General features: G+C 39.2%; 1 protein-coding gene across 1 annotated transcript in view; it reads right to left on the minus strand.

The window, feature by feature from the left end:
* Positions 1–14,164, minus strand: part of LOC140237532 (transcription factor 12-like) — a 268,067-nt gene that overhangs the window by 169,992 nt on the left and 83,911 nt on the right. The window contains exons 4-5 of the mRNA XM_072317467.1: positions 6,076–6,131; positions 1,107–1,206 (exon numbers count right to left, since the gene is read on the minus strand). Coding sequence (XP_072173568.1) covers positions 1,107–1,206; positions 6,076–6,131 — 156 coding nt within the window. The remainder of the gene's footprint in view (positions 1–1,106; positions 1,207–6,075; positions 6,132–14,164) is intronic.

Below are 14,164 nucleotides of genomic sequence, written 5' to 3' on the forward strand. Positions count from 1 at the left end.
ACATTAGACAACTTGAGGATATTCACCGAAACCAATCTAACTGCAGAAATATGGACAAGATGGTTTTATACTGTATACATTTATATTTTGCAGTTTATTCATTTCTATGAATTTTGCGAATTGATTGATATTCGCCACAACAACAACTGAGAGACAAAAATTCCTCCCAAAGCAAGTATGCACTGTCTAACATGGGAATTCACTGACATTTCTCTAGAGATGGGATACTTCTCAATCATCTACTTCTCATGGGATAATGTTTCTCATGCCATTACTTTGGTTGTCCATCACAAATCAATTGCTTGCAAAGTTGTCTGACACGTCCTGCTGCAGGACATGCAAGTATGTGATGTATGGAGTACTCACTCTGAAAAAGGGACAAAACGACAACGAGTGTGGTCACAAACTGATTTAACCCAATTTGTGTTCCTTTGAGATATCTGTGATTAAAACTGTCAAAAGCTGAGAAAGGAACAACAAAATGTGGAATATTTTCAGTCATAACTTCAAGAATATTCCCTATTATGTAATAAGTGAGGTATCAATGGAAAGGATTTACTTCACTCTATCTGATGATGGACTTACTTAAAGGGACTGTGCAGTACGCGTTGAGATGAGGATTCAGGTTTATAACATTCCTATTTAAAGTGAGATAATGAGAAACCTCTTATGAAATATGAAAGAACATGTTATTTTAAGAAGGATTCAACAATTATTTGATGAAAATTGGTTTTCAAATGGCTGAGATATCAAAAAAAAAATTATAATAATAAAAGGCGACAGGCTACGCCTTTTATTAGGATCTCTTTATTTCACCTTGTTTTTGGATATCTCAGCCATTTCAAAACCGATTTTCATCACATAAACTTTTCATTCCCCTTAGAATTGCATGCTCTTTGACATCTCATAGAGTGGTTTCTGAATATCTCGCAAAACGTTAAAAGCTAAATCCTTATCTCAACCAGATCTGCACAGTCTCTTTAAAGTGTTCTAAAATGGCGCTTAACCAATTTTGAGATCAAGCTCTTCAAATAGATCTAGAAACACAACTCCAACAACAGCTGAAACAATTGTAAAGTGCATTCTAACTGCCGCAGCAGACTTACCCATGAGAGAACTGGATGAATTCATGTAGCTTCCTTCCATCCCCCGTGAGCTGATGCTGTCACTGTAAGGTGTGGGTCCATGCCCATGCTCATATGGTACCTGGAGGACAGATGGAGAGAGAGATGAAGAAGAGAGGTGAACATATTATCTCCCAATTCTACATTATCTAATGTATTATCTCTCAACAATTTGCACAAAACATTCTCCTGTAACTCATTGCATGCAAAACATAAAAGAAGGCAGTAGCAGTATCATACCATAAAAGGGACTGAAACCCAGATTATGTGGATTGAATTATGCAGGAATAATAAAAGAACAGTGACGTTTGAGGAAAATCAGACTATAGATCTGTTCAAAAGTCATGAATCTCTAAAATTTTGATGCCACCACTGCTGAATGACAAGACAATACTACAATTTGTGACATCTATGCATGGACAATGACATACAGAAAATATGAAGAGATACAATCACATTGATCTAATTTTTAATGAAAAATACACATGAATTCCTTCCTCTTGATACTGACATAATTAAACGGTAATATAATTCCCTCTGTTTTCTGATAGAGGTATAGTCAAGTGTTTATTCATTATACTAGAAAAATAAGATATGTTGATTCTCTTTTTTTTTAATATATCATTGTCCATGCATGATATCACAAACTGTAGTAGTCTTCTCATCCACATCCAACATTGGCAGCACTAAAACTTCACCTCAAAACTTTTGAATGAATTGTCAGACTTTCCTCAAACTTCACTGATGTATTCTGTAAATATCGATGCATTCACTCAATCTATGAGTTTCATTCTCCTTTATAACAGAGAGAGAGAGGAGGAGGAGGAGGAGGAAGAAGAAAGAGAGAAAGAGAGCATGAAAAGCACAAATTTACTTTTTTGATGATTTATGATGGTTTCAATTTCTCTTTCAATTTATTACCTGAAGAGCAATGAAACAAAAAGAACAATTTCCCTAATCAAACTAGGGATAAGCAGACCCGTCACCATTTCTACAGTATGTACCAAAGGGAGTTTTATGATACCTGAAGTGGGCAAAATAACTCAACAGAATTCTTTTTCTAATTTTGAAAATGAACCTGAAATCTGAGGTCAACCTTTATTTTGTTAAGACATAAGCAGAACAGTCAACTACAGGTAACAATCCAACATAACTCATACTGCACAATTAAAGACACTACAGATGGGTTAAGTACAAGTTGCATATATTATATCATACCATCATACAACCATTATGCTGAAAGGTAATAAGAAAAATGACTAAACAGTTTGTGTCTTCACTACCCATGTAGTAATTTCTATTTTGATTGCTAGTTTCTCTTAATGATAAAAGTATAAAAATGGTGATAAATTTTATAGAAGCATCCATTGTTACTGTGCATTACAATGATTGCAGATAGCATGGCAACAACTGCAATGCGTACAGTTGATTTTTGGCTGTTGTCAGGACAATTAGATATATTGTAAGTTGCACTACAAAGACTCCAAACCTTAGAAGAGCAGAGTTATGCATAAATACAAAAGTACTCTTGAGAATGCTTTGGCAAACAGTTTCAGGTAGATGAAAACCAACAACGTAAAGCTTTACATGTAATTAGGCTGTATTGTTGTATTGTTACATTACTGTTTATATGTTTAATTGTCCCCCTGCAACTCAATATACTTTCAAGTTATACATCCAATCACAACTAAACTTTGTATTGTTCACAGCAGTGAATAACTGTGTTACTACATGCAGTATCGTTTTCAGATATTCTTCCATTGTGCAGATCACTCGCCCAAGCAACCTTTAAGTACCAGGCACAATGAAGGCGTTTCATCAGGCTGCGATGACTTATTCTACGCCATGTCATCCACTGACTGATAGGCTTTCGGCAGCCTTCGAGATGAATTTTAAGCGCAGAAGGTAATGGACCATCCACCCAACTATGACTAAAGAAACAACGAATTGCCAATAGACCCTCTCTCCTCCTACCCCACCTCGTTCCCCCCCCCCCCAAAAAAAAAAAAGAGGGAGAAGGGTGACGTCGATTATTGAGGGTCGGAGGAAAACAGAAATATAAGGCAATTAGTGCCAGTTCGTTCCACCTGGATTGCGGCTACGGCATAATTAATATCCATGTATCACGTTCGTGACTGCACGCTGGGTGATCAGGAACTGCCGACGGTCGGTCAGGCCAGGTCTGGTTAAGTTCAAGTGTGACGCTGTTAATCTTATTAAGAAATCACGTTCATATTTGATGATTGTTTTGTTTACACACTTTTAGGGGACATAAAAAATTGAATACTTGGTGAAGACCTTTCCACTAGCTGGCCCAAGAAATATTTCTGAAATTTGTCAACTTCGTAAAGTCCCTTCGCTATAACAGATGCACACACATTAATGGTGTTTGAGTGTGAAAGACAAATATTGAGGGACAGAAAAACTGAAGAAGATCCCCTTGATCAGCAACTTGTTTGGTTTTGAAATGACAGACTGCCTAACTTCAATCAAGGAATGAATATCATTGGTCTATTATAATGCACTGAAGTCGACATATTTGTGTGTTCAGGCACATAAGTGTTTCGCAACATTCTAATCTTGGAAATAACTTCATGGGCTTGTGGTCCCATTTACCTGAAAACATTTGTGCCTACCCTTGATATATGCCATTTTCAGCAAAATTTTCAGAAGAATAAATACAGAAATTTTGATAATTGTAGCTAAGATAACTTACTTACAATTACCTAATCTTGCATACATTTCTACTATCCTGTTCATCTGATTTTACCCTAATTAATGACCATTGGCACATGGTATGGACTTTTAATCAAAGCTAAAACTCGGTACTCGTAAGGGTTCAAAATTAACAATTTGAATTTGCTAGCAAATATATAGGAAAGCTCAACCAAGAAATTTGTCTGGTTGACGCAATTTGGCAAGAAAGTGAGGTATTTCTTGTGGTATTTTCAGATCAAAAGTGTGAATTAATAAAAGTCGGTACACTGAACCCCTGTTCACGCTGTAGTATTGAATCGCATGCAAAACACGCAGCTGGCAATTCACTCTCACATGCAATTGATACAACTGTGGCCCAATATATTGTTTAAAATTGATGTAATCGCGTATGAAAAATCACATAGTAACCACGATCGGATAAGCTCTGAGATTGTAGTACTTTCAGTTAAGCTTTTTGGTTACTATTTCGCATTTTCGTTGTTACGCAAGTGAAATTATGTTAATACAACATTATTTCATACATTTCTTATGCATTTATGTATCTTAGCACAAAAGTCCACAGTTCTGTAGCCATACAAGTACTACAGTATGTTTTCACTTTAAAGTGAAAGTTTTCAGCCAACATAGTCACGTGACAGCCGGCAATGCCAAACGTCAGCCTTTTATCTGTTCTTCCCTTCAATGTTTGAAGAAGAGGTAAATATTCATGTCAACTAGAAGATGTTTACACTGCAAAAGGGAGCTGAACATACCGACATGAACTGTGGACAAAGAATTACAGTGGCAGTACCAAGAAGCAACATTTAAAAAAAAAAATAAAAAATCACTCGGAGGGGTGCAACATCAATCAGAAAGTTATATTCACAAAAATGATGTCTTTTTCTCGAGACACTATTGACATTAAGCCATGTTACTTGAAGACCGTTATGCTTGGAAGTTCTACCTGTATACAATGTACCTATCAGTGACTCCCTCAGGTCCCCCCCCCCCCACGTGACTACAATTATGACAAAACTTAAACAGACACATGAACTTAGAAAACAAGAGAATAATAACAAAAGTTAGTAATATTGCAAAATGAAAGCAGAGCACATACACATCCTGGTATCTCAACAACACTTCACTTTGGCAGACATTTGTCAATCACGCTCAAATTGCATACAAAAGAAACGGAGGACCACATTTGGCAGGTCTGTTAAACTGTTTTCCCGGCTTCTCCCCACCCGTGACTAAACAAAAGGGAAGAGAGAGCTGGGCGAGGATGGGGGAGGCAGCGAGATGGCGAAGGGTGGAGAGAGAGAGAAAAGTCCATCTCGATCACGCATATTAGGTTCGTTGTTTTACAGGATTTAAATCTAATATTCCGGAGTGCGCTCGAGATGCACTCTTTGCTCCTCCAAAAGATGCTGCCTCCATGTCGTCGAGGAGGAGGGGGGAAAATGGGGGGGAGAACTTACCCCCCTGGGAAGTCATTGACAACCTCGCGCTTCCACAAAAACGCCATCACGCCTGGCAAAGGCAAATAGGATTTTGGCACCAAGGGGGGATAAGTAATGGCTACTTGAGCTGAGGAGACGAGATATGCAATCTCTCATTTTAACACGGAATCCTCGGAAAATGGCCACGAGGAGAAGAAAGGAGGAGGGTGACTGGGGAATGGCTCGTTTAATCTGCGATTATCACGGTTTGCCTCACTATCCGGACGGGCAATTTGAAGGTAGAGGAGCTTAAATTACATTAGCCATGTTGCATTAGATGTATTCTGCCCTTTTTTTTGCAGTTTCTCTCCTTCTCTTCCTCGTTGCCCCCCTCTCTCGCCTTCGCATCCTCTTTCCACCTGAAGATATTTCTCGACATTTCTCGCACTGCGCACATTTAAATGCACCGCTGGGATTCGTCGACATTTTAGAGTGCGGCTCATCACCATTCGCCACTCAAACAAGTAAAGCTGGATGCAAAAACCAGACCCTGCACTGCAGCCTGCACTTGTGTATGCCCTATCTAATTGATATTTAGGGGGAAACGGAACTTGGATTGTAGACTAGCAGCAGTACATAACAATGATGACAGACAATGTGATATCATACACGACATGAATGACTTAAAAAATGTAAAAAGAACATTACTATTACTACTTCAGGTATTTGTTATAGAATGTTGTCATCACTGACATGCAAATTATAAGCACAAATCTTCAGACTTGAAAGTTATGGTTTAAAGTTACCACACTCACCCTTGTTTCATAACCTGGACCTTGACTGTTCCATGATGAGCTGCTACCGTCCATGCCTGCAAAGATGAAAGAAGAAAGAAAAAGCAAAAATGGTGACATTTCCATTAAATCTTTCATGCCACATAAGAAGGACTGCTGTATGCATACTCAGAAATAAAAACATAGACGTCTTGTTTAGTTACCATTTACCCAAGTCTTGATGATAATGATATGATCTCAAATACAATTGAATATCTCAAAATATTTCAAAATTTACACCAAAGACTGACTTGGCAATTGATTTTAAGAAGTGAGCAATTTTCCAAAAATCATTGAAACTCATGCACTAAATATGGGAACACAATATGGGAACAAAAAAATAAATAAATGAATAAACAAACAAGCCTTCTTTTTACCTGTATATCTTTTGCATCAAAACATTTACAGAAGGAAAAAAAAAAACAACCCACATCAAATGCATGCTCTTTTGACTGAAAATGTACAACTTTTTTAATACAGTATGCCTTTTTTCCCTGCTTGTAATTAGAACCATCTCAAGCATTTCATAATGGAGCAGAGAAAAGGTAGAGAAAGCCAGGCAATCTTTTCAGTACTTGTCTGGCTATTAATGGTAATTGCAGCAATAGCATTTAAGTGCTCTATATTCAGTTGCACTATCCGTGGCAAAGAACACACTTTCATCTTGATTGTGCAGTGTGTTTGCTATCGCGTACCACACACATGCCACACATACTACAGCCAGCACTGGGATGACCCCTGATAGCCGATCCCAGCGCCGGAGCGCACGACACAGGGGCTTTTATCGGCGACCATCTCCGCCTCGCTCGTAGCCGGGAGACGGGGGCTCGCGCATCGCCAGCGTGATGGAATGAGTGCCAAGGTGGGATGACAGGGCGATTAAGGAACATTCGTCCAGGGTAGACTGTGATCACAAGACCTCATGCATTTAACTTCTCCCCCTCACACCCCCCCCCCCTCCCTTATCATCCCCTCCCCCTTATCCTCCCCCCATCGTAGAATCCTTTCCGGATAAACACTACCACCACCGATCTCTCTCCTCTCTCGTCTATACCTCCCCCCATTGTCTCTCCTTCTCTTATCTTATACCCACCCTAACTTGCTATGCCAACATCGGACATAATTAGTCACTGTCAAATATTGCAAAATATATTTTGCAAAAAAAAAAAAAAAAATGTATACATCATTGTAGCAAGTACAGGTATCATCAATTTACTCACTAAAGAGAGAATGAAATGGCAAACATGCATCAATAGCTAAGCACTATTGGGATATGTTATAGTTGAGATAAATGGACAGAATCAACAGCAAGGCATGTCAGCATATAGGTGCCACTGCTTGTGCCCTGCTAGCATTGAGAAGAATTTGCATACATTCCTCTCAAGATTTAGTGTTTCACAAAAGAAATGAATCAAGTGGCATCTTTCTTACAATAACAATGGTTTTATATGGAGCTGTATTGCCAAAATGCCATCAAAAGGGTGACTTTAAAGGGGATGGCTAGTAACTGATCAGTGGGAATCAGTGGGAATGCTGGGGGATGATGGTTCCAATCCTTGTGGGATTCATTTAAGAGTACATTATATATCTATTGTTGTGTGAAAATTTTTTGCTTCAGAATGGTCTCATATTCAAGTAATGTGCAGTTTAATGTTTCCATGTTAGCATGCCTGTACAGTGACGGGGCATTAAAGTGCACATTACTTGAAAATGAGACCGTTCTGAAGCAAACAATTTTCACATGACAATAGAAATATAATGTACTCTTAAATGAATCCCACAAGAATTGGAACAATCATCCTCCAGCATTCCCAATGATTCCCACTGATCAGTTACTAGCCATCCCCTTTAAGAAACAGATGCAGATATGTGGATGTTTTATACAGCAATACACAGCAAAAAAAATAAAAAATAAAAATAAAAATAAGAAATGCATTTTGCCAGGTACTGTAACCTATATTTTGCCCTTGTCAATCTCAACTTGATGAATGATGCCAGCAACATTATCTCATGAACAAGGGCCCTACCTGTATGCCAGAAAGTTGACGAATGATGCAGCACGTTTTTGCGTGTTTTCAAATTGATGCGTATGGGCAATGTATGTACTCTGTGAGTCAGGGATGCTTGACGAACAGCATATCCAGAGCAGAAAAGAATATATCAGTGTAACTTTTAATATGAATATGTCCATATTCATTCTCTCTTTTGAGAACTTTCACAAATTTAGCAAGGAGTCAAGATTTGCAAAAGTTCTTGTCTATACTATGCATTAAATGCCAGTAGCAAATTAATGAAAGTTTCAGGTTGAAAACTAGAAATGTCGCTTTGGCGACTGGTATGCCTCCGCCATAATGCATGATTTTCCCAATAGGTCTAGATAGTACATGTGGACAATGTGTGATTACATTTTCACAAAATTGGCAAAATATTGAAATGACAAGTTTGTCACAAATGTGTTGAAAGTTCACCTTCCTTGACCTAGGTTTAATTGGATGAATAGGAGAGCATGTATCTAGGGATTTAAGGACTTTAACTTGACTTTGACCCATTCATACATTTAGGCATTGAGTAATTTTCAAGGTACAGGTGTGGAGAAAAAGTGCAATTTCTGAATTGAATAGTAAATTGTTACCATTTTCACCTGGCCCTTGACCCTAAAATTCATAAGATAATCACTTTCAGATAGAACATGCATGATATGTACTAAGTTTCAAGATAACTTGAGCCACTTCGAGATATGGAGGAAAAAGTTAGTTCAGCACTTTCACTTGATCTTTGACCTTTTGACCTTTGAGGCAAAAAAAGAAAAAAAAAAAACTTTCCAGAGAATTTCTATTAGGTTACACATGCATACACCAAGTGTAAAAAAATAATAACCCTGCTGGCATTGCATAAATATGAGGGAAATAGTAAAAATTTGAAGTGTTGCACTTGACCTTTGACCCCATGAACCCTACATTCTCTAGATAATCACTTCAAGTCAGTACATGTATATACTATGTTCCATGAAGATACCTTGAACAATTTTCCAAGGCACCGAGAAAAAAAAGAAGTTTTGATATTTTTACTTAACCTTTTGACCTTTGACCTTTGACCTCATGACCCAAACTTTCACCAGAGAATCTTAATTGGGTAATACATGTATACACTAAGTTTCAAGAAAATATCTTCAGGCATTCAATATATATGGCGAAAATAGTGAAATTTCATGTATTTGACCCTGACCTTCTGACCTTTGACCTTTGACCTCATGACACAAACTTTCACCAGAGAATCTTAATTGGGTAATACATGTATACACTAAGTTTCAAGAAAATATCTTCAGGCATTCAATAGATATGGTGGAAATAGTGAAATTTTATGTATTTGACCTTGACCTTTTGACCTTTGACCTTGAGCATGTGCACCCAAAAGTTGATAGGCACAACTTCACCCCCTAATACACATACATGCCAAGTTTCATTAGGATACCTCAACAGGTTTTGATAGTTACCTTGTCCACAAAATTCATTACGGACGGACGGAAGGACGGACGGACGGACGGACGGACGGACGGACGGACGGACGGACGGACGGACGGAAGGACGGACGGACGGACGGACGGACAACCCGAAAACATAATGCCTCCGGCACCACTTCGTGGCGGAGGCATAAAAAAGAAGAAATAAAGCCATAGGCTCCAATTTTGAAAAGTTTCATGGTGTAAATGTTTCTGGTTTTACAGTAGTTTTTTCGCAGATTGCTAGAATTGGAATGATTTTATCAACCACTTCCAAAAGCCAGAGGCCCGCATTCTATTACAGAATAGCATTGAAAAAGATACCCATCTTCAAAAAGAGAATAGGATTATATATGAGATGATGATAATAGTGTCTAATAGAGCAGGAGGCAATACGTTATTCTGATCATGTGTACATGAAATTAACAAGCTGATTAAAATGAGTTTCCTTTGAGAGCTGTATTTGTGGGCTTTTACCCATGATAGACACTGTACTGAAGCTGGATGTAATATCCCGAGGTGTCACAGGTTTAATCCTCCCAACCTTTGAGGCAGACAAGGCTAGGTTTAGAAAGGGAAAGTTATGCTGTGTTGGTCGCATCCCTTTAAAACTGAGGGGCATCCTCAGCATCCTAGTGATGCGGTTGCTATGACGGATGGAGAGATGATGATAATGGAGTGATTCACTGGCGGGGAGCAGTGTGAAGCCGCTTCATTACCAGCGGTGTCAGGTAAATGTCAGGAGCAATCTTAAGGGGGGCGGTCAGAGCCGTTCCTGGCCGCTGGCATGGCGCTGCACCGGGCTTAACCCCACAGCTACCACCGGCAAATCACACCCCACAGGCTGCCAGTGGAATCCCCAAGTCATACGGCCAAGCAAGGGTTAAGTTCCCACTGCTGTGCCTGCTCACATGCTGAGGTATGTTGTGCGCTGTAGACCACTCACTTTCTCTTCCACCAAGCCAACCTCCCTCTCCTCACTTAATGTGTGGCATACCAGCATGCACAAATGGGATTTCACAACTATCTCCACAAGATAGCGCACTCTCACATTTCTGATGCGCACACACATTCTGACTCTCCATGTACGCAATCTGTGCCGACTGATATTGTCTCACTCCCCTCCACAGGTCTACAACATATCATATTCGCACCAGACACAGGTGATGTTAGAGAACCGTTTCTGATTAGATAACTCACAACATGAACATTGTAAGGAGCTGCACACTACATACGATAGAGATAGTGAAAATATGTCTAGCGTGCAATTTCCAAATAGTACCCTCAACACTGATATGAGAATTCCATAGCTGCCAACCCGTAAATTCGATAAACAGGAACAACTGGGAGAAAGCAATGCAAAAAAAAAAAAAAAAAAGAATTATTTATCATTTCCCATACTAATCACTAAAGCAGGTTTTGAAAAAAATAGAAATACAAGGTTGAATGGAGTATCTTCTTTCCCAAGAAATAGGAACGCCCCTACTAACTGGGAACAGTTGGCAGCTATGAAATATTGGACCCAAAAAAAGAAGAAAAAAGGCAGACACTGTAACAAATGGAATTATTTCCTGTTTACTACTTCTTAACTGGTCTGTATCTCTGATTAACATGACAAGGCGACCTCCTTAAGACGCTTCATAAAATTCACAAGACACACTCTCGAGTGAGTTATCAATAATAGATGACAGAGCGCCCGTATCCAATCAAATGGGGATCCGCCAAACACGAACGCATTGCAGCAGTCTGCAAAAGAGAAGGCATCTCACATGGGAAGGGCTCCCTCGCTCCCCGAACGAGCTCACTGCAAAGCTTCAGAAGTGGGAAACGTGAGGCATAGTTGCGAGCCATTTCCACAGCGCTGAGCGAAGGTACATTGACAATCAAACCTACATTCCTCTTACCAGTGTAACCACACTGAAGTCTAACGACACAGAAGTCAGACACATCGGTAGACAGTTTGAAGGATGATAAGCTCACTTTGTATGCTACAATGTATATAACCTATTAAACTGCTGGCTATAATTTTGTAAGAGAGGAGCAAAACGGTATGAATTCCATAAAATCGGAAGCAGAAGGGCCTTCTTACCACTGGATGGTGTATAGCAGTAATATTCTTCTAGTCCTCAACTGATATTAACAACATGTAGCCCTAGTCATGAGGCTGAATGCTTGCTCAAATGTGTGCATGAGTTTTTTCTGAAGGAATAACAGATCTCTCTCAGCCTAGAACACCCTCTCCCCGAGCAATAATGACAACACCTTTGAGTACCTTGAATCACAACAGAAAGATAATTTCTGGCAACAAAGGAAATATTGGCACCTATGTATATAGAGCTCTTGTAATTCATCCCCAGAAGCCAGTATCAGTTTCCACTGAGTAGTAGTCATATTTCGAAACATTTTAGACAAAAGGAAAATAAAAACCATTCATATCTACAGAATAGAAGAGGAAGAATGCTACTGCAGGCTTCATAAATTTGTGAAATGTCTCAAATTAAAGCTACTGTGAAACTTGAAAAGTGAAACACAATTTTGTGTCCATGTCCTATGGGTTCAAATAATCATATTTTTTTTTCTCTTGTTGAAATACTTATCATCTAGAACAAAATTTGAGGGCACAGGATTGGGGTTCAATCAAAATCTGGGCGGAAATGGAGCACCATTTTGGTGTGACGTGATGCGCTGAAGAAGTATCAACAGTGCCTTACACCTGGAAAAGCTTTACTTCGGGGGCACCACGGACAGTGTGTGACCTCGGCGGGTATGCCACGCGATTTCAGGCATTTCAGGCGAGCAAATAATGGTGGCAACACTTCCTGTGACCTCTGTGGGTCGTCTCGGAGACAAAAAAACGTGCCATGGGAACGAGCGCCTCGGAGGAGGAACCGGAGGACAACCTTGCTGAAAGTACTCTGGAAGAGGTTCATCTCTAACTATGGGCTTCCTTTTTCTGCAGCTTTGTACAGAGATGAGTATTTTACTACAAGACAAAGCAACTGACAAACTCTCTCTCTGTCTTTTCACACAGACAGACAGACTGAGACACACACACACACACACACAACAAAAAAACACACGGTAGATGAGATCACTTCCTGTAGCATTGTCAGTTTGGATCCTGTCTGTCTGTCTGTCTATTTGTGTGACATTACAGTGATTCAGATCACTCAGGAATGTACTACAATAGTTAAAGGTAGACATCATGTAAGGTGACTACATGTAGGCAAGGTTTTTTCACCAATTTTTCACAAATTATTAAAGCATCACTTGAATCTTCTCGATGGCTTTAAGCCTCCCATGAGCCCTTTGCACTGGACTAAAAAATCTGCCAAGCTTGTTCACTGTTATCTGGTTTAAAGTCCATGTCCCTGTTTCCATTTGACTTTTTTTTTTTTTTACAGAAATACAGCGATATCACACCAACATGATAGCCAAAGTGATATCAAGATTAAACATAAGATTACAACATTTATAGAAGTTTGAATTGTGCATACTTGCATGAAATGATGACATTATTCCAAACTGCATTAGTGTAAACTTTGTCATGCAAGTCGATATTGCACTTTAACCCATTGAGGACGAGTCCCGAGTACACTCAGGCAGCTGTCTATGGGAAATGCTTGTTGTAGCAAAATCTGCCCGTCCTCAACGGGTTAATACCCAGAAAACTTGGCCCAGCAAGAGTTGGACAGACCAACTCAGGTGAAACAATGTGGGGGTCACACACAGAAGCCATTGTGGTAGGATTGGGATTTATAGGATTACAGGATATTAAATCACTCACAGGATAAGAGACGATAAATTTGTGCCAATTACTGGCATGTGAAGTGAGTGAGTGTGCATCTGTCAGCATAAGAAGAAGTGTAAGAGTTTACTGATACGTGGTAATCATGATCTTCAGAAGGCAAGACCAGGTAAACGCTGTGGCATGAGTACTTCTTGGGCTGAGTGAAGAATGTTTATATGCACACACTCACACGATGAATAACGATGCTCTCAAATCAACCTTGTCTACTGTACAGATTCTCATGTGTGTGTGCCCCAAAACACTAACTTTCCCAGTTTCTATAATCGCACAAATTCAAACACACTCATGAATAACACCTTCATGAACTGTCTGTACACACACAACATCAACAGATTTCAGATATGCAACAGATCTCCAAACTTTGTAAATCATATTTCTTAGCATGCTTACTGTCTTGGGGAGCATTCAGACACTAAAATGACTTTCCTCAACAACTCATAACTTCAAATGAGATTTTATAAAACAGCTCTGTCACAAACTCCAAATTCACAAATTTTGATTAACATTCAAGATCATCTATGTTTATGCATGTCACATAGTAGAAGTGAATACAAGGTCATGTTACACTTAACCTCCTTAAAACCACGTTTTAAAGACCTGTATACTATTCAGACCCAGTGCAACAGAAAAGCATCTCGATACCATGACATGCAAGTCAGGTTTGAGATTTCAGACTTTATAATACAAAATAATCAGACTCACTGAAACACATTCATAAACCAGTTCTTTTTTTTTTAGTTTGAAACCTATCCTTGCAAAAA

This window comes from Diadema setosum, chromosome 14 (assembly GCF_964275005.1).
Source record: "Diadema setosum chromosome 14, eeDiaSeto1, whole genome shotgun sequence".
In the NCBI taxonomy this organism is placed as follows: Eukaryota; Metazoa; Echinodermata; class Echinoidea; order Diadematoida; family Diadematidae; genus Diadema; species Diadema setosum.